The sequence below is a fragment of the Pelophylax lessonae genome (assembly GCF_965119305.1).
Source record: "Pelophylax lessonae genome assembly, chromosome: 7".
In the NCBI taxonomy this organism is placed as follows: Eukaryota; Metazoa; Chordata; class Amphibia; order Anura; family Ranidae; genus Pelophylax; species Pelophylax lessonae.
Genome location: NC_138774.1, coordinates 167,673,392 through 167,698,153, shown reverse-complemented (window position 1 = coordinate 167,698,153; position 24,762 = coordinate 167,673,392). Strand labels below are relative to the sequence as shown.

At 44.2% G+C, this 24,762-nt stretch overlaps 1 protein-coding gene across 1 annotated transcript; it reads right to left on the bottom strand.

Annotated features, from left to right (window-relative positions):
- Window positions 1-364: 364 nt before the first annotated feature.
- Window positions 365-24,176, bottom strand: LOC309560987 (uncharacterized protein; the record flags this gene model as incomplete). The annotated part of the gene is made up of 2 exons (XM_082264690.1): window positions 365-621; window positions 23,462-24,176. 2 exons carry the CDS (start codon window positions 24,174-24,176, stop codon window positions 365-367), a joined length of 972 nt encoding a protein of 323 aa, XP_082120816.1.
- Between the last annotated feature and the right edge of the window lie 586 nt (window positions 24,177-24,762).

Here is a 24,762-nt window from a genome sequence, read left to right as displayed (position 1 = left end):
GTATTTTTCAGACGATTTTTGGACTGTGTGTACAAGTGGTGTGGTGAAAGTCACAGATATTTTAACATTGACTGTGATCTGTAGACTTTCATTAAGTACAGAGACTATAGATTTAATGCTCGTGAAATTTTCAATATTTTTACTGCCGGGAAAAGGAAACACATTTCATAATATATTTGATATGTATGTTAATATTGGTCCTTGCATTTTGCTGTGTAGGTATACTAACAAGAAGAAGAACACAAGTAGTGTATACTAAAGGATCTAAACTATACAGTATATGTTTTAAATATTTTATTTCTACATCATCGTAGCTTATATAGCAATTTACATCATACTACATTTGCTTAATTTACAGCTTAGATTATATCGATTCCAACTTTGACTCCTTAGAACTGTTTGTAACATCCTGGTTGTCTTCAGTTGTGGCCACCAAATCATTGCTTTGTGTGCTTGACCGGGAATCGCCCCGCACACTCATCAGCTTCTTGAACTGCATCCGTAGCTCTTTGTTCATACAAAAGAGAATGATGGGATTGGTGAAAATTGGCAAATCAAACAAAAATTCTGTTGCAGTTTCCAAACAAATGTTCTTATCTGCAATTAAGGGCAAAGTTCCTCCTGGAAAAGCAAACAGAGGACAACAAACAAAAAGATTTTAGTGACTTTAGTTCAGTAAGTTTTTTTCCCTAAGAAAATGGTTGTTTATCTGCTCTATTGATCCTAGTCAAGCAACCCCTTCACATTTATTTTCTTCACGGGGATTCTCCAAATCTCTAGAACATTGCATCCATGTGTGGTTCACCATCTTCACAGTGAAATTTTCAAACACAAAGCACAAGAACGTTTTCATACCAATGGAAATTGTGAGGTGTCCTTTATCACCAATTGTTTGCCAGTTTTTAAGAAATAACTTTTTAAGAACAAGGTTGTGCCAGCTAGTTTTTAAGAAATAACTTTTTAACAGGGTCTAGCCAGCTAGTTTTTAAGAAATAACATTTTAAGAACAAGGTTGTGCCAGCTAGTTTTTAAGAAATAACATTTTAAGAACAAGGTTGTGCCAGCTAGTTTTTAAGAAATAACATTTTAAGAACAAGGTTGTGCCAGCTAGTTTTTAAGAAATAACATTTTAAGAACAAGGTCTAGCCAGCTAGTTTTTAAGAAATAACTTTTTAAGAACAAGGTTGCGGCAGCTAGTTTTTAAGAAATAACATTTTAAGAACAAGGTTGTGCCAGCTAGTTTTTAAGAAATAATATTTTAAGAACAAGGTTATGCCAGCTAGTTTTTAAGAAATAACTTTTTAACAGGGTCTAGCCAGCTAGTTTTTAAGAAATAACTTTTTAACAGGGTCTAGCCAGCTAGTTTTTAAGAAATAACATTTTAAGAACAAGGTTGTGCCAGCTAGTTTTTAAGAAATAACATTTTAAGAACAAGGTTGTGCCAGCTAGTTTTTAAGAAATAACTTTTTAAGAACAAGGTCTAGCCAGCTAGTTTTTAAGAAATAACTTTTTAAGAACAAGGTTGTGGCAGCTAGTTTTTAAGAAATAACTTTTTAAGAACAAGGTTGTGCCAGCTAGTTTATAAGAAATAACATTTTAAGAACAAGGTTGTGCCAGCTAGTTTTTAAGAAATAACATTTTAAGAACAAGGTTGTGCCAGCTAGTTTTTAAGAAATAACTTTTTAAGAACAAGGTTGTGCCAGCTAGTTTTTAAGAAATAACATTTTAAGAACAAGGTTGTGCCAGCTAGTTTTTAAGAAATAACTTTTTAAGAACAAGGTTGTGCCAGCTAGTTTTTAAGAAATAACATTTTAAGAACAAGGTTGTGCCAGCTAGTTTTTAAGAAATAACATTTCAAGAACCTGGTCTAGCCTCTCAGTTGTTTTTTTTTTTTTTTCATATTAGTATCTTTTAGATTGTAAGCGCTAACGAGCAGCTTCTTGGGATTCTTTCTGTATTTAATTGTATTGTAACTGTAGTGTTTGCCCTAACATTGTAAAGCGCTGCACAAACCGTTGGTGCTATATAAAGCCTGTATAATAATAATAATATACTAAGTAATACATAAATGTAACACTAGGTATTTAATACATCCCAATTATATCACAGGCAATGTTCTGAGACTTCGTTCTCCAAAAAGCCAGTGCCATTTTTGTTTTGATTTTATCCAGGGTCAGCATTTACTCGACCTAGATGCTGGCAAGAGAGGACATAGTGATGTCATCACAACTATGTCATAACACAGCCAAGAACATCATGATCAATGCACAGTCATCAGGGTTTAAATGCAACTTTTAGCTTTTTGCCAGAGCTGCTTTAAATAGCAATTCTAGAAAAACTTTTAATTAAATAGTGGGAAGCTAAGCAAGGGATAGACCATAGGATAAAGGTTGAATTCTAGACAGATATAAAAAAAAACCATTGAATCCAAGTATGTATGAACCACTTGCCTACTGGGCACTTTTACTCCCTTCCTGCCCAGGCCAGATTTTAGCTTTCAGCGCTTTTAACCACTTTAAGACTGGAAGGATTTGTCCCCTTCCTGACCAGGCCCTATTTTACGATTCGGCACTGTGTTTTTTTAACGGACAATTGAGCGGTCGTGCGATGCTGTACCCAAATTAAATTGACGTCCTTTTTTTCCCACAAATAGAGCTTTCTTTTGGTGGTATTTGATCACCTGTGCAATTTTTTTTTTTGCGCTATAAACAAAAAAAGAACGACAATTTTGAAAAAAAAAAAAAAAAAACTATATTTATCACATTCTACTATATGACATTCTCAAAAAAAAAAAAATCAAAATTTTTTAACATTTTAGGCCAATTTGTTTTCTGCTACATATTTTTGGTAAAAAAAAAATCACAGTAAGCGTATTTTGATTGGTTTGCGCAAAAGTTAACGCGTCTACTAACTACGGGAGAGATTTATGTCATTTTTATTGTTTTTTTATTTGTTTTTATTACTAGTAATGGTGGCAACCAGCAATTTTTTTGCGGGACAGATCGGACCCGTGACTGACATTTGACACTCTTGGGGGAACCAGTGACACTACTACAGTAATCAGTGCTAAAAATATGCACTGTTACTGTAATAATGACACTGGCAGGGAAGGGGTTAACATTATGGGTGATCAAGGGGTTAAATGTGAGCCTAGGGGAGTGATTCTAACTGGGGGGGGGGGGGGGGCGTGGCTTGTGAAATGGCCATTGAGACATGTGATCCTATATAGAAGGATCACATGGGCTCTATGAATATTCCAGGGAGAAGATTGGTCAGTTGTGTTTACAACAGCTGACCGTTCTTCTCTCTCAGTGGGGAATGATTGCGGGTGTTAGGCGGCAATTGGAGCCACCTGCCCGCTGCATCGGCTTCCCCGCTGACAAGCGGGGGGTAGGAGCGCGCTGCCGGCGGAGCGCGCTTGCCCCCTAGCCTCCCGAGAGCAAGCACCATACATGTACGGCGATTTGCCTGGGAGCGGCTGCCTGCCGCAGTGTAACTGTGGCGGGCGGTCGTAAAGCGGTTAAGCTTTGAATGACAATTGCGCAGTCAAGCAACACTGTACCCAAACAAAATTTTATCATTTTTTCCCCACACAAATAGAGCTTTGTTTTGCTTTTTATTTTTTTTACTAAACAAACGAAAAAAGACCGAAAATTATTTTTTTTATATATATATATATACACATACATACATACATACTTACATACTTACATACACACACACACATATTTATATATATATATATATTATATTTTTTTTTTTCATAGTTTGTTGCAAAAAAATTGCAAACAGGTAATTTTTCTCCTTTACTGATGTGCACTGAGGAGGCTCCACTGATGGGATCTGATTCGACGGCACTGGTGAGGAGGCACTGATGGGTACTTATAGGTGGCACTGATAGGCAGCACTGATGGGCACTGGTATTTACTTATTATTATGTTATTTTAGTGGAACCTGGGGGGATTTTCGTGTCTAGTGCAAAGCTATTAAACTTTAATATGTCAAGTTTTTTAACATTGGTATGATTCTGACACTTAAGGCCCGTACACACGTAGCGATTGTCGGCCGTAAATATTCGGTCGCCGTCCGATCGGCTGATTGTCGGCTTGTTAGTATGATGCTTCCGACAACCGACAGCGAATTTTCGGCCGAACAGAATCTGGCGTTCGCCAGTCAGTACAGAATTCGGCCGACAAACAGCAGATAAGCAAGATTGGGCATGCTCAGAGAAGAAAAAACACACGGAAAGTTAACCATCACATGACATCACTTCTGCAGTCGGCTGTTGTTGGCCGACAAAATTTGTGTGCAGTCTTTAGCACTTTTCAGCCGACAGGACAGCACCGGACAAAAGACGGCCGATCGTTCGGCCGACAATACCTACGTGTGTACGGGGCTTTACACAGTGTGTGTCTTCCTTTCCCTTGCTGTGATAGTCCTATATGTGTGCTCTATGAATGCCCCAGCACTTTGGTATATTTGCCTTTAAATTTAGATTTGGAATGGTCTGCCTTCATAGTTTAGCGATAATACCTAAGAAATGTTAGGTGAGAGGGTTTTTTTTTCCCTTTTTCTTCTTCTTTTCTATAAATAACATGGATAGAGTGTTGTGCTGATAGATATTTTGTGTAGACACACATTTTATATTTTGAACATTTGTTTTAGTGAACACTTAAATGTATACATATTGTTTACTGTTTGAAAGAATCTGCTAATGTGTTTCTCATATGTTATGAGATGGTTTGAATATATACACTGTAATGATTTTATAATAATAAGATGTTTATGAGTATTAACTAGAGATGGGGCTTGCAAATAACAAAATAATTTGAGATGTGTCAATGAACCTACTTTAAATGCTAATTTTGATTACCATTGATTGCTCTGGCAGCCCAGATGTCTGTTCACTTGGAGTGCACCTGATCTAGCTCAGAGTAGTTCTGTATACCATTTTGGTTTTTATATCTATATGTGTCTTGAGTTTGATCATGCACATTGTAGCTATGACTAAGCACTGATATTAGTGCGAAACGCATTAGCTGTTTTTGTTCCTGTACCTCTGCATGCTGCATGAAATGTATCTGTCATGGTCTTACCTTCTGCTGTTTCTCCTTCGTTTGACATGTGCTGGCGGCCATCTTGGTTTCTGGGTTTCTTGTAGCCTCCCACCCTGCGGCTCCTCCTTTCCACTGGGAGGAGCTGGATGCCTAGCTCATATATATAGGAGGTCTGTGGCTTCAGTTCCCTGCTTGGTCCTCCTGTGTTCACATGCTTCTAAGACTGCTGCTGTTTCTGGTTCCTGTTCCTGGCTTCGTCTGACTACCCTGCTGGTTCCTGATCCTGGCTTCGTCTGACTACCCTGTTGGTTCCTGACCCCTGGCTTCGCAAGACTCTGCATCAGTTTCGCCATCCGTTTGGACTTTTGCTTTACAGCTTGTTTTTCAATAAAGCTTTCTTATTTTCACTTATCTGTTGTTGTACGTCTGGTTCATGGTTCCGTGACATTAGGACCAAGCCATGAATTCTGACGGTACAGGGCCATCCTCGCTACCCACGCTGGTTGCCAGACTTGATCAGCAGGATCACCTGTTGGGTCAGTTCGCCGTGGCGTTGCAAACCCTGCTTGAACGCACGGCTCATTTCGCTCCCGTTGCCGATGGGTCGGTTGTCGCTCCTGGGCCCGCTCCTACTGCCGCTCCGGTTGTTGCGCCAGAGTCTACCCCGACACCTGTTGTTGCGCCTGCGGTGTTTCGGGGTATGTCCGGTTCTGCCCCCCTTCCACAGCGCTTTGGGGGAGAGCCAACTCAGTGCCGAGGTTTCCTTAACCAGGTGGGCATTTATTTCGAGTTGCTGCCACATGCCTTTCCTACTGAGAGATCAAAGGTGGGCTTCTTAATCTCGCTGCTCTCGGACAAGGCCTTGGCCTGGGCCAGCCCTTTATGGGAGAACAACAATCCGGTGGTTGCCGAGTTTTCCGGTTTTGTTGCTTCTCTTCGGAAGGTATTCGATGTGCCGGCTCGTGCTGCCTCTGCTGCGAAGCTCCTTATGTCCATCAGACAGGGTTCACGATCCGTAGCTGAATACGCCATTGAGTTTCGTACCCTGGCAGCAGAGGTGGGCTGGAATAATGAGGCTCTGGTCGCTGCTTTCTCTCATGGTCTCTCGGATGCCTTGAAGGATGAGGTTGCAGCTAAGGACCTACCAGTGGAGCTCGAGTCTCTTATTTCTTTCCTGATTTTGATTGACACCAGACTCAGGGAGAGACCTTCCTTTAAGGAGAGTCTGCGGAGGCCTCCTAACAGATTGGCGCCTACCTTTGTTGTCCCACCCGTGCCTCCCTCTCCTCCCACGCCTCCTGGGGATGACTTGTCTGGGGGTGAACCCATGCAGCTGGGGTTTGCTCGCCTGTCCGAGGGGGAGAGGGTACTCCGGAGACGCGAGGGCCGATGCATGTACTGTGGTCTCGGTGGGCATTTTCGGTTGGCATGTCCGAACCGTCCGGGAAACGCTCGCACCTGAGATCCTGTCGGGGGCAGATCTTGGGTGGAGTCTCCTCGTCCCCGGTTTCCCGTGTTGACAAACCACTGATCACTGTTGTCCTCTCCTGGGTCGGGGGCTAGGTGACGACCCAGGCGTTGGTGGACTCTGGTGCTGGTGGTTTGTTCACTGATAGTGTGTTCGCTGCCGCCAATTCCATTCCTCTGCAGGCTCGAGGTTCTCCACTGGCTCTTGAGGCGATAGACGGCAGACCCCTTCTGCCGCCACACGTGACTCATGAGACCCTTCCAGTGGGGTTAGCCATTGGTGCAGTCCACAGAGAGTCGGTCTGCTTCCAGGTTATTTCGTCTCCACACTACTCGGTGGTCTTGGGGTACCCCTGGCTCCAGAAGCATAATCCGATTTTCGATTGGAGATCGGCCGAGATCCTCACGTGGTCACCGCAGTGTGGGGCTAGTTGCATCCATGGGCCTGTCAAGTTGCTGTGTACTTCCTCGGACTCTCTGTTGCCCCCTGAATACGAGGAGTACCGGGATGTATTCGATAAGGTGCGCGCGGTTGCCCTACCTCCGCACTGCCCATACGATTGTGCCATCGAGTTACAATCTGGTGCCGTTCCTCCTCGTGGCAAAGTCTATCCACTGTCGGTAGCGGAGAATGAGGCCATGGAGGAGTACGTGAAGGAGGCGCTTTCACGCGGACACATTCGCAAATCCTCGTCCCCGGCAGGGGCTGGATTTTTCTTTGTGAAAAATAAGGGCGGTGAGTTGAGGCCTTGCATCGATTACAGGGGTCTCAATCGCATCACGATCAAGAACGCTTACCCGATACCCTTGATTTCCGAGCTGTTCGATCGCCTTAAAGGGGCCACGGTCTTTACCAAACTCGACCTGAGGGCAGCATATAACCTCGTAAGGATCAAGGCGGGCAATGAGTGGAAGACCGCGTTTAACACCAGGACCGGTCATTATGAATCCTTGGTTATGCCCTTTGGGCTGTGCAATGCGCCCGCAGTCTTTCAGGAATTCATCAACGATGTTTTCCGTGACCTGTTGCAGCAGTGTGTGGTGGTCTATTTGGATGACATCTTGGTATATTCTGAGTCCATGGAGACCCACATTCTGGATGTCAAACGAGTGTTGCAACGGTTACGAGAGAACAAGTTGTTCGGTAAGCTTGAGAAATGCGAATTTCACCGATCCCAGGTAACCTTCTTAGGTTACATCATTTCCGCTGAGGGGTTCTCCATGGATCCTGAGAAGGTTTCGGCTGTCTTACAGTGGCCCCAGCCCAGTGGTCTTCGCTCCCTGCAGCGCTTTTTGGGCTTCGCCAATTATTATCGGAAGTTCATCAGGGACTTTTCCGTGCTAGCCAAGCCTCTCACGGATCTGACCAGGAAGGGCAGTAATTCCCAGGTCTGGCCGCCCGAGGCCATCCAAGCTTTTGAGGCTCTAAAGTCCGCCTTTGTGTCAGCTCCGATTCTGTCGCATCCCAACCCTGGGTTGCCCTTTGTCCTCGAGGTGGACGCGTCTGAGACGGGAGTAGGCGCCCTTCTGTCTCAGCGTAGAACACCAGAGGGTCCTCTGCTTCCTTGTGGGTTTTACTCCCGGAAACTGTCTTCCGCGGAGTGCAACTACCAGATTGGTGACAGGGAGTTATTGGCCATCGTGCAGGCTCTTAAAGAATGGAGGCACTTGCTCGAGGGTTCGGTGGTTCCGGTCCTCATTCTGACGGACCACAAGAATCTGACCTACCTCTCTGAGGCCAAGAGATTGACACCACGTCAGGCCAGATGGGCTCTGTTCTTGTCACGTTTTAATTACGTGGTCTCCTACCTACCCGGTTCCAAGAACATCAGGGCGGATGCCTTATCACGGCAGTACTCCGACCTGTCCAGGGAGGAGTCTATTCCGACTTCGGTCATACCTCCGAATCAGATCCTGGCCACCATTCGCACCAGCCTGACCTCTCCCCTGGGTGAGCAGATTTTGGCGGCTCAATCTGGTGCTCCCTCTGGGAGACCCAACGGCAGATGTTTTGTGCCTGAGGAGTTGCGCACTCGGTTGTTGCGAACCTACCATAACTCCAAGACCGCGGGGCATCCTGGAAAGAATCAGCTGTCCTGGGCTGTTTCACGTCTGTTCTGGTGGCCTTCCCTACGTTCCGACATCGCCGCATATGTAGCGGCATGCTCCGTTTGTGCCCAGAGTAAGTCTCCTCGGCACCTTCCGTTGGGCCTTCTGCAACCCTTAGCCACCGGGGAGCGCCCATGGTCACACCTGGGGATGGATTTCATTGTGGACCTCCCTGCATCCCGAGGTCATACGGTCATTCTCATGATTGTGGATCGGTTTTCCAAAATGTGCCACTGTGTTCCTCTCAAGAAGTTACCCTCTGCACAGGAGTTGGCCACGATTTTTGCCAGGGAGGTCTTCCGGTTGCACGGTTTGCCCAAGGAGATTGTGTCGGATCGGGGAAGTCAGTTTGTGTCCAGGTTCTGGCGCGCCTTTTGCTCCCAGTTGGGGATTCATCTCTCCTTCTCCTCGGCCTACCACCCTCAGTCCAATGGGGCCGCAGAGCGATCCAATCAGGCCTTGGAGCAATTCCTTCGTTGCTATGTCTCCGATCACCAAGACAATTGGGTTGACCTCCTGCCTTGGGCTGAGTTTGCCAGGAACACGGCGGTGAACTCTTCCTCTGGGACGTCTCCCTTCATGGCCAACTATGGGTTCCAACCTGCCGTGTTACCGGAGGTATTCTCTCCCCAGGATATTCCGGCTGTGGAGGATCACCTTTCCGTCCTACGTGCTTCTTGGGTACAGATCCAGAGGTCCCTTGAGGTCTCTGCGCAGCGCCAGAGACTCCAGGCTGATCGCAGACGAGCACCTGCTCCTTCCTACCAGGCCGGAGACCGTGTATGGTTGTCCACCCGCAACCTCAACCTTCGAGTGCCCACTCCCAAGCTGGCGCCTCGCTTTGTTGGTCCCTTCCGAGTGCTTCGCAGGGTAAACCCGGTAGCCTATGCCCTTGCGCTTCCTCCTGGCATGCGGATCTCCAACGTGTTTCATGTCTCCCTGTTGAAGCCACTGGTGTGTAATCGTTTCACTTCCTCGGTTCCTCGGCCTCGTCCGGTCCGAGTGGGCAATCGTGAGGAGTATGAGGTGAGCAATATCCTGGACTCACGCCTGGTCCGCGGTCGGGTGCAGTTTTTGGTTCATTGGCGGGGTTATGGTCCAGAGGAGCGTTCCTGGGTTCCCTCCGCAGATGTCCATGCTCCTGCCTTGCTCCGAGCCTTCCACGCACGCTTCCCTCAGAAACCGTTCTTTGCTCCGCGGAGGAGGGGCCCTTGAGGGGGAGGTACTGTCATGGTCTTACCTTCTGCTGTTTCTCCTTCGTTTGACATGTGCTGGCGGCCATCTTGGTTTCTGGGTTTCTTGTAGCCTCCCACCCTGCGGCTCCTCCTTTCCACTGGGAGGAGCTGGATGCCTAGCTCATATATATAGGAGGTCTGTGGCTTCAGTTCCCTGCTTGGTCCTCCTGTGTTCACATGCTTCTAAGACTGCTGCTGTTTCTGGTTCCTGTTCCTGGCTTCGTCTGACTACCCTGCTGGTTCCTGATCCTGGCTTCGTCTGACTACCCTGTTGGTTCCTGATCCTGGCTTCGTCTGACTACCCTGTTGGTTCCTGACCCCTGGCTTCGCAAGACTCTGCATCAGTTTCGCCATCCGTTTGGACTTTTGCTTTACAGCTTGTTTTTCAATAAAGCTTTCTTATTTTCACTTATCTGTTGTTGTACGTCTGGTTCATGGTTCCGTGACAGTATCCCCTTCAATAAACGTGAATTGCACTGATGGGTACTGCATCAATAATTAGAACACTAATAATCAATGCCCTGATTATCAGTGCCAATGTCCCTTTAATACAAGCTGGGTATCAGCTTTCTTACTTTCTCCTTATGCTGACAGCGTGAGGAGAAAAAAAGCTGATAACTGGCTTCTGTTTACAACGGTGATCAGCTGTCATTGGACACAGCTGATCATGTGGTAAAGAGCCGCTGTGATTGGCCCTTTACCCTGATCTGTGGACAGCTGAGTCAATTGGACTCAGTGATCACAGAGTGCGCCTCTCACGTGGCACAGGGGGTGCACAAGAAGCGCGATCATGGGAGGATATCAATAGATGCCCTCCGGACAATAGAAGCCTGAGCTGTAGCTGTCATTCGAATTTTCAATTTGTAAATTGAATACCCAAATCTGCACTTCTATACATCAGTTCTCCCACTCAGAGGGGGGAAGGCAGCACGAAGAGCCATTTAGAACTGGTATAATATGTGGGTTGCTTCTTTTCCAATGCTCAATCAAATGTTTGGGGCAGTTTGGTGACCAAGTTTTAATGTTGAGAAAAATGAGGTCACAGACCTGGCTATGCTGTCTTGTTAGGCTCCATGCACACAGGACATTCAAAAAAGTATTTCTGGATGTCGGATTTCTGCCAGGAAACTGCTGATTTAAAAACGCACTTTTAACAGCGTTTTTTATTTGCGTTTATGCATGTTTTTGAGCGTTTTTCAGCTTCAGCATTTTTGTAAAATGACACCAACTTACATTCAGCTCTGCAATGTAAAAAAGGGCTGAATGCTGATAAAAGCGCATTTATGTGTGTTTTGCAGCATTTTTTTGTGGTCAGAAGAACTGCTTTTGACTCAGATTTTAGGGTTTTTAGACAACAGCTCAAAAACTCCCCTGCTGATAAACTTCAAAAAATGTCTATGTGTGCATGGACACATAGAGGGGAGTTTAAGGGCTGTTAATAAAATGTGAGTTTATCAGCTGCGGTGTGTATGAGGCCTAAAGCCCCGTACACACGTAGCGATTGTCGGCCGCAAATATTCGGCCGCCGACCGATCGGCCGATTGTAGGCTTGTTAGTATGATGCTGCCGACAGCGCATTTTCGGCCGAACAGAATCTGTCGTGCAGGCATTAAAATTTTTGTTGGCCAACACCAGAACGGCCGATTGTTCGCCAGTCAGTACAGAATTCGGCCGACAATCAGCAGATGAGCAAGACTGGGCATGCTCAGAAAAGAAAAAACACACGGAAAGTTAACCATCACATGACATCACTTCTGCAGTCGGCTGTTGTTGGCTGACAAAATTCGTGTGCAGTCTTTTGCAGTTTTCAACCAACAGGACAGCCCTGGACAAAAGACGGCCGATCGTTCGGCCGACAATCGGTACGTGTGTACGGGGCTTTAGTGTTGCCTGGATCACAAGACTTGTCAAGTTTAATTACAAATCCTTTAGCAGTAACACAATTATATAGTTAAAATGTTTGTCTGGAGTTTTACTTTAAACATATTTATGACGTACCAAGCAATTGGAAAACAGCTGACATTTTCATGTTCAATTTTATAAAGCCCACGTACAATTTTATAACAACACTGTTGTGCTTTCCCTAAAAATATAGCAAAACAGACAAATGGTTTTCTGATTATGCGTTGTGTCCTTGTTTACTCTCTCGACATTGTTCTTTTCAGGAGCTAGGGAGTTAGGTAATTCTGTAGGGCACACCTATGGGAGAATAAATCACTTTATACATTATTGGTTTACCATCTGAATTCCCATTTGGGGACTATATTAACCAAATGTTACTGTATTCTATTAATGTTGAAGTTGTATTCTGTCTACAGATCAGTATGACGCTGTACTGTGTGACAATGTTCTATGTTGCATAATATCAGGAAACGTGAAAAGGCTTAGATATACAGTGCAGAGAAACTCCAAATCTGATTTTCTTGAAGGAATTGTGTGTGTGTGTAAATATATATATATATATACACATATATATACACACACACACACACACACATTATATTGTCAAACTTATTGGGCAGTGGCGGCTGGTGAATAAAAATAAAATGAATAAAAGTGAAAAAAATTTGTACCCGACTTCACAAATGTGCTTTTGGAAGAATGGTCAAACATTCCCATTGACACACATTCTAAACCTTGTGGACAGCCTTCCCAGAAGATAGTTGCAAAGGGTGGGCCAACTCAATATTAAACCCTAGGGACTAATGCCTCGTACACACGCGTCGAAAATTGGCAGGGAATTTTCGTCCAACGACCGATCTGCCGATTTTCAGCTTGTTAGTATGATGCTTCCGACAACCGACTCCGACTTTTCGGCCAAAAAAAAAATCTGGTGTGCAGGCTATAAAATTTTTGTCTGCCGTCAAAACACGGCCGTTTTTCGTCAGTACAGATTTCGACAGGGAAAAATCTAATGAGCAAGTCTGGGCATGCTCAGTGAAAAAATGAACACAAAGAAAGCTAACCAACACATGACATCACTTCTAAAGTAGATTTTTGTTGGGCGAGAAAATTCGTGTGCAGTCTAGGCACATTCCAACCAACAAAACACAACTCTGGACAAAAGACGGACGATCGGTCAGCCGTTAATCGTTGCGTGTGTACGGGGATTCAGACTGGGATGCCATGAACTACTTTGAAGTTGCGCATATATGAATGGTTATCAATGGAAAAAATGGGGGACGACTCGCCATGCAACTTTGATGTCGAAAGTTGCATGACAAGTCGCAGAAGTGTGAATGGAGCCTTACTGAAATTTCCTCTTTTCTAATTAAACACATCTTGATGTGATTAATAGTTGAATTGTAGTGTTTAAAGTGCCTGTAGAAAAGGCTTGTGGTTAGTGCTGATACTCATAGCAATTCACTTTTTTGGGGCGGTTGAGATTATTTGTGTTAAAATATCTCTTACTTTACCACTTGCTGACCACCCTTTACCCCTTTTCTGCTACATGGCGGAGGCTGTGCACAGGATCACACACACATATATATATGTGATCCTGCACTTCCACCTGCAGGGTGCTGGGCATTCGATGTCCCGGTGTCCCCCGGCACCCGTCGATTGTCGGCAAACAACATAGGGGATTTGCCTAGGTAAAAAAGGCAGACCGCATGTCCTGATGGGGGGAGGGGGGAGGGGTGATGGATTCTGTGTTACTGCAAAGCAAGAACTAGAATCTATTACTTTCCCTCGTAAAAGCAGCAAATACAGTATGCATAAACACTGGCTAGGTGCACAAATAACCCTCTGATCACTCCTTCCCAGCCAGTGTCATTAGTACAGTGACAGTGCATATTTTTTTAGCACTGATTACTGTATTAGTGTCACTGGTTCCTGCAAAGTGTCAGTCAAGTTTCCGATTTCCCCTCGCAATTTTGAAATCCTGCTAGAAGTTGCTGATCACTGCCATTGCTAGTTTAAAAAAAAAAAAAAATCCATAAATATATCTCATAGTTTGTAGACACTATATTGTTTGCATAAACCAATCAATATACACTTATTGTAATTTTATTTTACCAAAAACATGTAGCAGAATACATATTGGCCAACATTTATGAAGAAATTCGATTTTTTTTATAATAGAAAATAAAACATTTTTTTTTTTTTGTTTTCAAAATTGTTTTTTTTTTTGTTTTATAGCGCAAAAAATAAAAAATGCAGTGGTGATCAAATACCACCAAAAGAAAGCTCTAACTGTGGGAAAAAAATTACATGAATTTTATTTGGTTACAGTGTCACACGACTTCACAATTGTTCAAGTAACACAGCGCCAGATCACAAAAAAATTGCCTGGTCACGAAGGGGGGAGGGGCGGGCGCGGGGATAAATCTTCCAAAGGTCAAGTGATTACATTTGTAAAAACATTTGCCAAATGTTGGAAATTATATAGGTCACAGATTCTAGATTTGTTAGAAAATATTAAATTTAGCTACAAATGTTCACAAAATGGATATTCTCTTTTCAGTTATCATGCTTACAGGAGGTTTCTATAGACTGTGTAATCTTTTTGTATATTGCATGGAGGTTCATTACTCTTATTTATTGGTCTTCTGGTACATAATGTTGCTAGGGAATTTTAGGTTTGAATAATGCTCATCTTTATATTATTACTTAGCTTGGTGTACCCTTTTTTGTTTTGGGCATTTTAAGCGATTATTTTCACAAAACTTTAAGGGCGAACTCATAACTGCAACTCAGAGCGGTAGGAGTGATTCAGCACATTGTCCACTCTACGTTGCTGGCTGTGCTAGGGATTCATCTCACTGCTTCCTTTTTTATAGTTTTGTATGAGCTTTATTTGAAGTGTACAAAGTGTAGACTGCATTCAGTGCAATGTCCGGCAGCGCACTGCACTGCCTGACAATGCAGTGCTTTTCGGGCATGCGATAAAATGCAGCGCTAGGCTGCATTGAAGCGTGAATGAGACATATAGGAAACAATTGTTTCCTGTCCCTGCGGGGACAGACATTTTACTATGCTGTAAAACTTCTGTAATCGCACATAGTGGGAATTTGCAACAGGTGATAGTCCTCTGAGTCCACTTAGGAGCTCCTAAAACTGGTATCACAATCTGATTATACTAGCACTTGTAGATCTCCAAACAACTATGTAGTGCAGTGGTCTGTATGGCTAGGCAGGTCCTAATTCCACGTTTTGGTAACTCTATATTGTACAGAGATTATAAAATTGGACTTTAATTCCTCATACACACGCAACGATTATCGGCCGACCGATCGGCCGTCTTTTGTCCAGTGTTGTTGTGTTGGTTGAAATGTTCTCTAGACTTTACACGAATTTTCTCGGCCAACAAAAACCAACTTCAGAAGTGATGTCATGTGCTAGTTTACTTTCCGTGTGTTTTTTCTTCTCTGAGCATGCCCAGCCTTGCTCATCAGATTTTTGTCTGCCGAAATCTGTACTGACTGACGGAAAATCGGCCGTTCTGTTGACGGCCAACAAAAATTTTATAGCCTGCACACCAGATTTTGTTCGGCCGAAAAGTCGGAGTCGGTTGTCGAAAGCATCATACTAACAAGCCGAAAATCGGCCGATCGGACGTTGGCTGAAAATTCCCAGCCAATAATCGATGCGTGTGTACGAGGCATTAGCTGTATGGTCAGCTTTACTGCATTACTGTTTGTTTGAACTTTTCCACAAGTGTTAAGAGGCAAGGAATAGTAAAATACAAATTGTAAGTGTTGGACTTTAGCTTTACCCCCTCCTGCTTGCTGCATTTTTTGTGCATGTCAGGTCAAAAAAAAAACAAAAAAAAAAAAAACGCACCTCCCAATTAAAATTAATGGAAACCACATCAAAAATGCAATGCACCTTTGAGAAGGTCTTTGTAATTTAAAAGAGGGGGGGGGGGGGGAGTTAAAATGCAGCACAAACACAACAAAAATGCACCATGCATTGTGGGAAAGTTAACACAATGCACCAAAGACGCTGTAAAAAAGGTGACAATAGCACATATGTGTTTTTCATGAGATTTTGCTGCAAACCAATGTGAACGTGCCCTTAAAGTACATGTAGGCCCAATCACTAAAATGTCATAATCCTTAATACGCTAATTTCATTTCAATACCAATTTGATTTTTTTCATTAGAAAATGCCTGGTGATCCTGCCTTGTCCAGATACCTCTTGTAGTGTGACAACATTCAGTCCCTATTTCCCAACTGCACTTCTGCTTATCACCCTGTCACACAGGCTTCTGATAGAGATGACAAATGGAAACATGGGGGGTTGATTTAATAAAACTGGAGAGTACAAAATCTGGTGTAGCTCTGCATAGAAACCAATCAGCTTCCAGGTATTTCGTCAAAGCTTAATTGAACAATTGAAGTTAGAAGCCGATTGACTACTTTGCACAGCTGCACCAGATTTTGAACTCATCCAATTTTATCAAATCAACCATCATTGGAAAGCTTGCATGTAGACAGAACGTGGCTGCTGAAAGGATGCTGGAGATTGTGAAGTATTTTTATGCAACAAAGTATTAAATAGGGTGAACACAAGTATTTTATTTAAAAAAGGCAATGGCTTACGAAACACAGTGCTTAAGCACACTGACAGTCATTCAGTTGGGGTGTACATCTACTTTAAATGTGCAATCTCTGGGTCTGTCATTCTGAGGCTTCAATACCTAAACAAGCATGTTGCATTTCTGCTCTGCATTTTTTAATTGGTTTCATGTTACTGAACCACTACGTAGTTGAGCCAAGATCAGGATGACAACTCCTGAGTATGCATAGTTAAAAAACAAGTAGGTGATGTCATCTACTATATTTCTGCTGTAATAGATTCCATTTAAGTCTTTTACACCAATATCTATATTCAAGAATATTGCTAAAAAACATACAATTGTACTTTTCTCTGTCGCTCATTGACAGACGTAGTCCTCTTTGATTCACATCAATTGGGTTATGCTGCCTCCGCAGGAGTAGGACTAGGCAGAAAGAAAAAACGTTCTGGCTCCACCCTAGGGGCAGTCCCAGAGGGTATATCCTCTTCCTGTCTGTTACAGAGAATCAGTTTTTTTCTGTCTAGTCAGGAGTAAGGACCTAAGTTCCTTGCTGGGATCTCTGGTCCTGGCAAGATTTTTTACAAAATTTTTTCTTTTGGGTAGTTTTTTTGTCTCCAGTTTTCCTGTGAGATCTTCAAGCAAATCACGCCGGATCTGGGCGACGGGCTGGATGTTGAGATCCAGTGGTCACCCCAGCTGGCCTACGAGCGCGCGCAGACCATTGCATCGCGCTTGGTCGGCCGCGACACATTCAAGTAAGTATGCGGGACCGGGCGACGGGCTGGATGTTGAGATCCAGTGGTCACCCCGGTTCAGCCTACGAGCGCGTGCAGACCAGAGCTCCAGCGCTGGGTCGGCCGCGACATAGTCCCATTGGACGGGGACTGACCCTGCGAGTTAAACGTCTCGCTTGGACGCCAAGAACCAGAGAGTCAAGGCGTCCATATTGGTCAACAACCCCCCACTTCGGTGGAGAGGGTATTGTGAAGAGAGGGTGCCTGTCGGTTCGGTATGGTGAGTAAATGTTCCCCCTTCCCCCCTGTGGGGTCTTTGGGATACGGGCCCCTCTGTGTATGGTCGGATCCTTTCTGACATTAAAGTTCCCCCTTGTAGCCTATGAAATGTTCACATATCCCCTGTGATAGTGTGATCTGGTTTGGGAGCTGACACTCCAGCAGGCTTGGTTTGGGAGCTAACACTTTAAACAAACCTCGGTTTGGGAGCTGACACTCTAGCAACCTTGGTTTAGGAGCTGACACTCCAGCAGGCTTGGTTTGGGAGCTGATACTTCAGCAAGTCTTGGGTTCTCTAGCAGGGAAGCCGTGTTCGATTTGCTATAGTAAACACATAGGAGGTATAGCCTACCTTAGTTCGCCATACTCCCGCAGGCCGACAGGCCGCCATCGGCTGTTTTCAAAGCATGCAGGCCGCTGTACTGGAGGAGCCACGCTAGATCGGCAGTCCGCCGCCATTTTGTTGTAGACCGCATGTCTGCATTGTCTACACAAGCCGCCCGCAGGTCACGCAGGCCGCCATTTTTTCGTAGCCTATTGTCTCCTGCATGGGGGCGGCCTTGTTTGATGTGCCCAGCAAACCTCGAGGAGCAGCTGGGAACGCCGGAAGGCGTACACAGGGGGCGGAGCCACTTCCTTTCACCCGGGAAATCTAGTGCAAGACTTCCAGTCTGCACAAGACAACGCTGACAGCAGTTTTAATAAGAAACTTCTTTGCATCTAGTGATGAGCCCTTGGGGTCTCTCTCTCTCTCTGGGGGTCCTAAGCAGGTACGCTGAGGGGCGCGATTGCGCTGGTGAATTAAAAGAGGCGCTTATCACCACGGATGCCAGTCTATCTGGGTGAGGAGAAATTCTCGGCTCAGGGGCTTTGGTCCCTGGAAGAGTCCAGGTTACCGATAAATGTATTGAAACTGAGAGCGATCAGACTTTGTCTGATTCACTGGACCGAGCAGCTCCAGGGCTGCCCGGTTCGGATCCAGTCGGACAATGCCACAGCAGTGGCTTATGTCAATCATCAAAGGGGCACCAGGAGTGTCCTGGCGGCCATAGAAGTGGCCAGCATTCTTCGTTGGGCGGAACAAATGTTCCAGCTCTCTCTGCGGTATTCATTCCGGGGGTGAATTGGCAGGCAGATTATCTCAGCCGTCAGATTCTGGATCAAAGGGTATGATCTCTTTATCCAGGGATATTCCACCAACTGTGCCCCCGTTGGGGCACTCCGAATGGGAGCTGTTGGCATCTCAGCTCAACAGGAAAGTGCGGAGGTTTGTGGTTCGTTCCCACAATCTTCTAGCAGACACCGCAGACATGCTGATCGCCCCGTGGGGGCAGTATCAGCTACTTCCCTCCTCTCAAGTTACTGCCGAAGCTTCTTCGCAGGATAGAGGTGGAGGGAATCCCAGTTATCCTGGTAGATCAGGACTGGCCTAGTCGGCCTGGTACGCCGACCTGGTCAGGCTGGTCACAGACGTTCCTTGGCGACTTCCTCTTACGGAGGATCTGCTGTCGCAGGGACCGATCTTTCATCCTGCTTTACGATCGCTGGCGTTAACGGCCCGGTTATTGAGACCCAGGTGCTGAAGGACAAGGGATTGTCAGCTTCAGTTATTCCTACTCTAGTTAAAGCAAGGAAAGCGACTTCCAGAAAGATGTATCATCGTACATGGAAGTCTTATATTGCGTGGTGTGAATCCCTTGGGTTCCCTCCACGTCTTTATTCGGTAGCCCGAATATTGGCTTTTTCTGCAACAGGGAGTTGAGCAGAAGCTGGCCTTGAGTGTTCAAGGGTCTGTTTTCAGCATTAGCTATCTTCTTTCAGAAGGTTTTGGCTACTCATTCCTTGGTGCGGAATTTCATCCAGGGGGTGCGACACCTGGCTCCGCCAGTGCGCGCGCCGTTACCATCCTGGGATCTTAATTTGGTGCTGTCGGTTCTTCAGACACCTCCCTTTGAAAATATCAGGGAGATTCCCTTGCTTACTTTATCCCAGAAGGTGGCCTTCTTGGTGGCCATTACTTCTGCACGCAGGGTGTCAGAACTGGCTGCATTATCCTGTTGTTCCCCAGATCTGGTGGTTCATAGGGATAAGGTTGTTCTTCATCCGAATCCATCCTTCCTTCCTAAGGTGGTTTCAAAGTTTCATTTGAATGAGGACATTGTATTGTCTTTCCTATGTCCTAAGCCCTATCATCTTCGAGAATTGCGTTGCATTTCTTGGATGTAGTTCGGGGGATCAGGATATATTTGAATACTACGGATTCATTTTGTAAGACGGATTCACTGTTTGTGATCACGGATGGCCCTAAGAAGGGGTTGCCTGTTTCTGCCGCGACCATCTTTAGATGGATCAGACAGACGTTGGTATAGGCTTATTCTATCTAAGGGTCGGGATCCCCCGTTCCCTGTTAAGGCGCATTCTACTCGGGCGCTTAGAGTTTCCTGGACCTTCCGCCTTCAGGCGTCAGTGGTTCAGGTTTTCAAGGCGACTGTTTGGTCGTCGGTTCATACCTTTACAATATTGTATAAGGTTTATGTGATGGCATCGTCAGATGCCTCTTCTGGCCGCAAGGTTCCTGCAGGCCGCTGTTTGAGGAGACTGTTGGTCTACCTCGAGGGTTTGTTGGGTAGGTCTCATCTGTTTGCTCGATGAGTCCCTTGATACTTCTGGTTGGCTCCGGTTGGGCCTTCTAGATTGGATTTTGATTTCTGTCAATCCCACCCCTCATTTGTGGCACTGCTTCTGGATGTCCCAATTGATGTGAATCAAAGAGGACTACGTCTGTCAATGAGCGACAGAGAAAATTGGATTTTTGTAAGATCTTACCGTAAAATCCTTTTCTCTTAGCTCATTGACAGACGTAGTACCCGCCCCTCTATCATTGAGTTGGGTTGGGTTAAATTCTCTGACACTGCTTCGTAACAGAACTGATTCTCTGTAGCAGACAGGAAGAGGATATACCCTCGGGGACTGCCCCTAGGGTGGAGCCAGAACGTTTTTTCTTTCTGCCTAGTCCTACTCCTGCGGAGGCAGCATAACCCAATTGATGTGAATCAAAGAGGACTACATCTGTCAATGAGCTAAGAGAAAAGGATTTTACGGTAAGATCTTACAAAAATCCAATTTTCTTAGGCTGGCCATACACTATACAATTTTCTTGTTCAATTTCCTTTAGATTTACCTTAAACTGTGAAGTGCAAGGGCCAGCCTGGTTCCATACAAATTGAAAGTGTTTAGGTTTGACCTCATATTATATGGTTTTGGTAAATCTAAAGGAAAATTGATTAAGAAAATTGTATAGTGTATAGCCAGCCTTAGTATTGCTGAATAAACTGTTTACCTCCACAAAACAATAAAAAGTGGTGTGTTTTGAGCCAAACGACCACAATCTGTACAATCTCCTTTAGATCTACTAAAAATTATAGTGCAAGTTTCTATCTGATTGGATACAAATTGATTGGTTAAATGAGGTAGGTGCTCATAGGTGTGCCGGGTGTGCCTGAGCACACCCTAATCACCTAGGGCACATTAGCATTATCGCTCTGTTTGCCAGTGAGGAGATGGGAAAGATCTCCCTTGGACCTGCTGTGCCATAAGAGAAGTGCCACACACTTCTATTTCACTTTGCCAGCAGGGAGAGTAATGTACCGGGGCCATATACATGTAGGCAAACACATGCATGTGTATTTAAACTTTGGGGTGCACACCCTAATGCAATAGGCTGCGCACACCTATGTAGGTGCTCATTGTACATAAAATTGTTTGAACAATGATAATGTGTATGGTGACCTCACCCCTCTTGTTTTGTTTTATGTAGAATAGGGAAAGGTTAAAAGCAAACATTGCACTGAAAATGCAAGATCCAGTTATATGGCTTCCCCCACCCCTTGCTTTAGAAAGGCTGCATTATGGAAATTGTAAATAACTTCAGGAGAAACCATTAAAAAAAAAAAAAAAGTCTTACATTTTTTTGTTTCTCCAAGGCTTCTAGTGGGCTCACCTGGACAAGGTAATGTCAGTGGGTCTTCTTTCAGGTTCCCTGTACAGTGCAGTAGCATCCTCTTGCTAGAATTGGAGTATCCATTTCAATTAGTAAAAAAAAGCTGCATATCAAAGGAGATGTACAGCCGTTTGGCTGAACATCTTCTATGGATCACAGGATGCAGTTTGTTCTGCACTCCTGTGACCCGTTTTCAGCAGAGTGGGCTGAAGTCGCTCTCTGCTGACGTCACAGAAATCAGTCCAGGCACCTGGCGGATTCCGACTCCTTGGTCACGACCGACACTCGACTCAGTCTCTCAACGAGCCGCTGAGAAGGCTGCTCCCCGCCCCTTCACAGTCCAGCGCTCCAATGAGTGAGGAGGGGGCAGAGCAGAGAGCTCAGGGAGCTGTCAGAACTGAGCAACCGGCGGTGTTCTATCACTCTGTTCTCAGTGTAGAGGCACTGGGGGACAGATGCAGCATCCACCTAGGTAAGTATTAATGGGGAAAAAAAAACTGAATTCCATACATCTCTTTTAAAAACCGATTGTGCAATCTCTTTTAGGCCTGGTTCACACCTATGCAGTTTGCATATCCCAGGTGCATTTTGCATTTTTCAATACACGTTTTTTGATCTATTGAAGTGCATGGAACCAAAAACCAGAAAAAAATCCCTGGCTCTTTCCATAAAACGAGTAGATGGGAACATGACCCATAGGAAACCATGTTAAATGGACAGTAGTGTGTTTCTGCAAAACTGAAAATGCACTAAAAAATGCATAGGTGTGAACCAGGCTGTAGATTTGACAACAGCTGTTTAGTTGGAGGGCTTGCCTAAATATAAATGAAATGGAATGTAAAGGGAGGCCCTGACACATTCTAATGGGCCATACACACTATACAATCGTCTTTAGATGTTTTCCTTTAGATTTACCAAAACCATATAATATGAGGTCAAACCTAAACACTTTCAATTTGTATGCAATCAGGCAGGCCCCTGCACTACATAGTTGAAGGTAAATCTAACAACAAAAGTTGTATAGTGGGTATCCAGCTTTAAGCCCCGTACACACACGTTGATAATTGGCCGTGAATTTTCGGCCAACGTCCGATCGGCCGATTTTCGGCTTGCTAGTATGATGCTTCCGACAACCGACTCCCGACTTTTCGGCCGAAAAAAATCTGGTGTGCAGGCTATAAAATTTTTGTTGGCCGTCAACACAACGGCCGATTTTTCGTCAGTCAGTACAGATAAGTCAGTCATCGGCAGACAAAAATCTGATGAGCAAGACTGGGCATGCTCAGAGAAGAAAAAACACACGGAAAGTAAACCAGCACATGACATCACTTCTGAAGTAGATTTTTGTTGGCCGAGAAAATTCGTGTGCAGTCTAGGCACATTCCAACCAACAAAACACCACTCTGGACAAAAGTCGGATGATCGGTCGGCCGATAATCGTTGCGTGTGTACGAGGCATTAGTCTTTGTGGCAATTTCAAAGCTGCATATCACTGCAATTTGCACCTCCTATTTAATTGCGGCTTGCAACTTTGTTTAACAGAAGTCTATGCAAGTCACAATGAAACTGGAAAAAAGGAGTGAATGAACCTTTTTCAAAGTGGTTACGACATGAGTAATAGCAATTTGAACAGTTCCATTGCTGGCAAATCTCATGGCAAATCGCACTGGTGTGAACGAGGGCTAAAGGAGATTGTACAGAGGTTATACATTTAGGTAGTAACTAATGCCTCGTTTCCACTGAGTGGTACGGTTCGGTACAGTTCAGTACGGTTTGGAAAGGTACACCTTGATCAGACTTGCGTTTCCACCGCCAACAGTACCTCAACAGTGTAGCTCCACCCTGTTGGTATGTACTAATGTGCTTGGTACCCCAATGAAAGAGTCCCAAAAAAGTGGTATGGTACGGTTCCGAATAAGGGTACCATTCACATCTTTTGACAATGGAAATGGCAAAATTGCGTACCGTACCGCTCAGTGGAAACGAGGCATAATATGGCCAGGTTAACATGGTTAAAAAACATAGGTTAACAACTCCGTGCTTCTAGAAAACTCACCAGGTAAATGTGCGATGAACGTTATCAAACAGATAGATGAAAACATTTTTGCCAGTTTTTTGTTGGTCGCTTGACTCCTCTGCATTATCTGGGCACTCTTGAAAATCGTGAGAAGTATATGAAGGTAAAAATATGCTGTCAGCGGAAGACCAAGCAGGATTTTACAAAGCATTCTGATCTTCATGGTTTGGTCATTGATGATGGTGAAGCATGTTTCATATGTAAGATCATAATGAGAGTCCTTCCAGCCAAGGAGATGTTCTATCAGCTCTTCAGTCATCAGCACAAAACATGGAAAGAAAAGCTGGAAAATAGTGAACAATTTGCGCTCGTTTATTTTACATCCAAACACAATGGCTATGTAGATGGAAAAGGAAATACAGAAGACATAATAAAAAGAAATAGTACTTGCTGTCTGCTTTACATAGACCATTAGCTCACAGGTTGGTGAACTAAAGCGCCATTTGTGGTGAATCCTCCAGTCAATCATTAGAGGCCAGGAAAGAAGGTTCACAATATTGAAAGCCGTGCTGCCCACAACATAGGCTACAATGCTGTTCTTAATGCACTTCTTCTTACTATGTATGCACAAAAAGACAGCTATCAGAATGAGAAAGTTTATCATCAGTCCTGGTATTATTAAAATGCTTCTCACAAAAGCACAGAATTGGAAATACACTCTCACATTGCAGTTATCAGTATCGTTATAAAACATGTTGTGATGTAAGTGGGAGTTTTCATTTAGTGTTAAGCTGCTTACAGAATATTCATATATTTAATTCCAAAAATAATAGATATGATCTTCATTCATCCTTAGGAAAAATATCCAATTTTCTAGTATATAAAATTAATTTGCTCTTCAAAAAAAATGTTTCCTTAGAAAGAAAAGATGTTTCCTTAAAATGTAAAAATAAAATGATTCCTTAGAAAGAAAAAAATGTTTCCTTAGTGAGGATAGAAAAAAAGATTCCTTAGAAAGAATTGGAAAAAAATAATCCAGGACATTCCGTTTTCAAAGAATTGCCTTGCATATCACTGTGAATAAGGGACTTTTGCACTTTTATACTGTGCTATGACAAGATCACGTGAACTTGAGAGATTCATTATAAGTAAGAATCAGTATAATCCTGACATACCACCTGTCATTAGAATCATTATCTGGATATTTCTTTTGTAATAATTACCTTGAAGACACTCTTGGAAATAATCTCATGTCATAAGACTAGAACTGGTTACAAACGACTTTTGTCAAAAAAAAGAAAATATTTTATACTGACAAATCAGAAAAGATCTGGACAGAT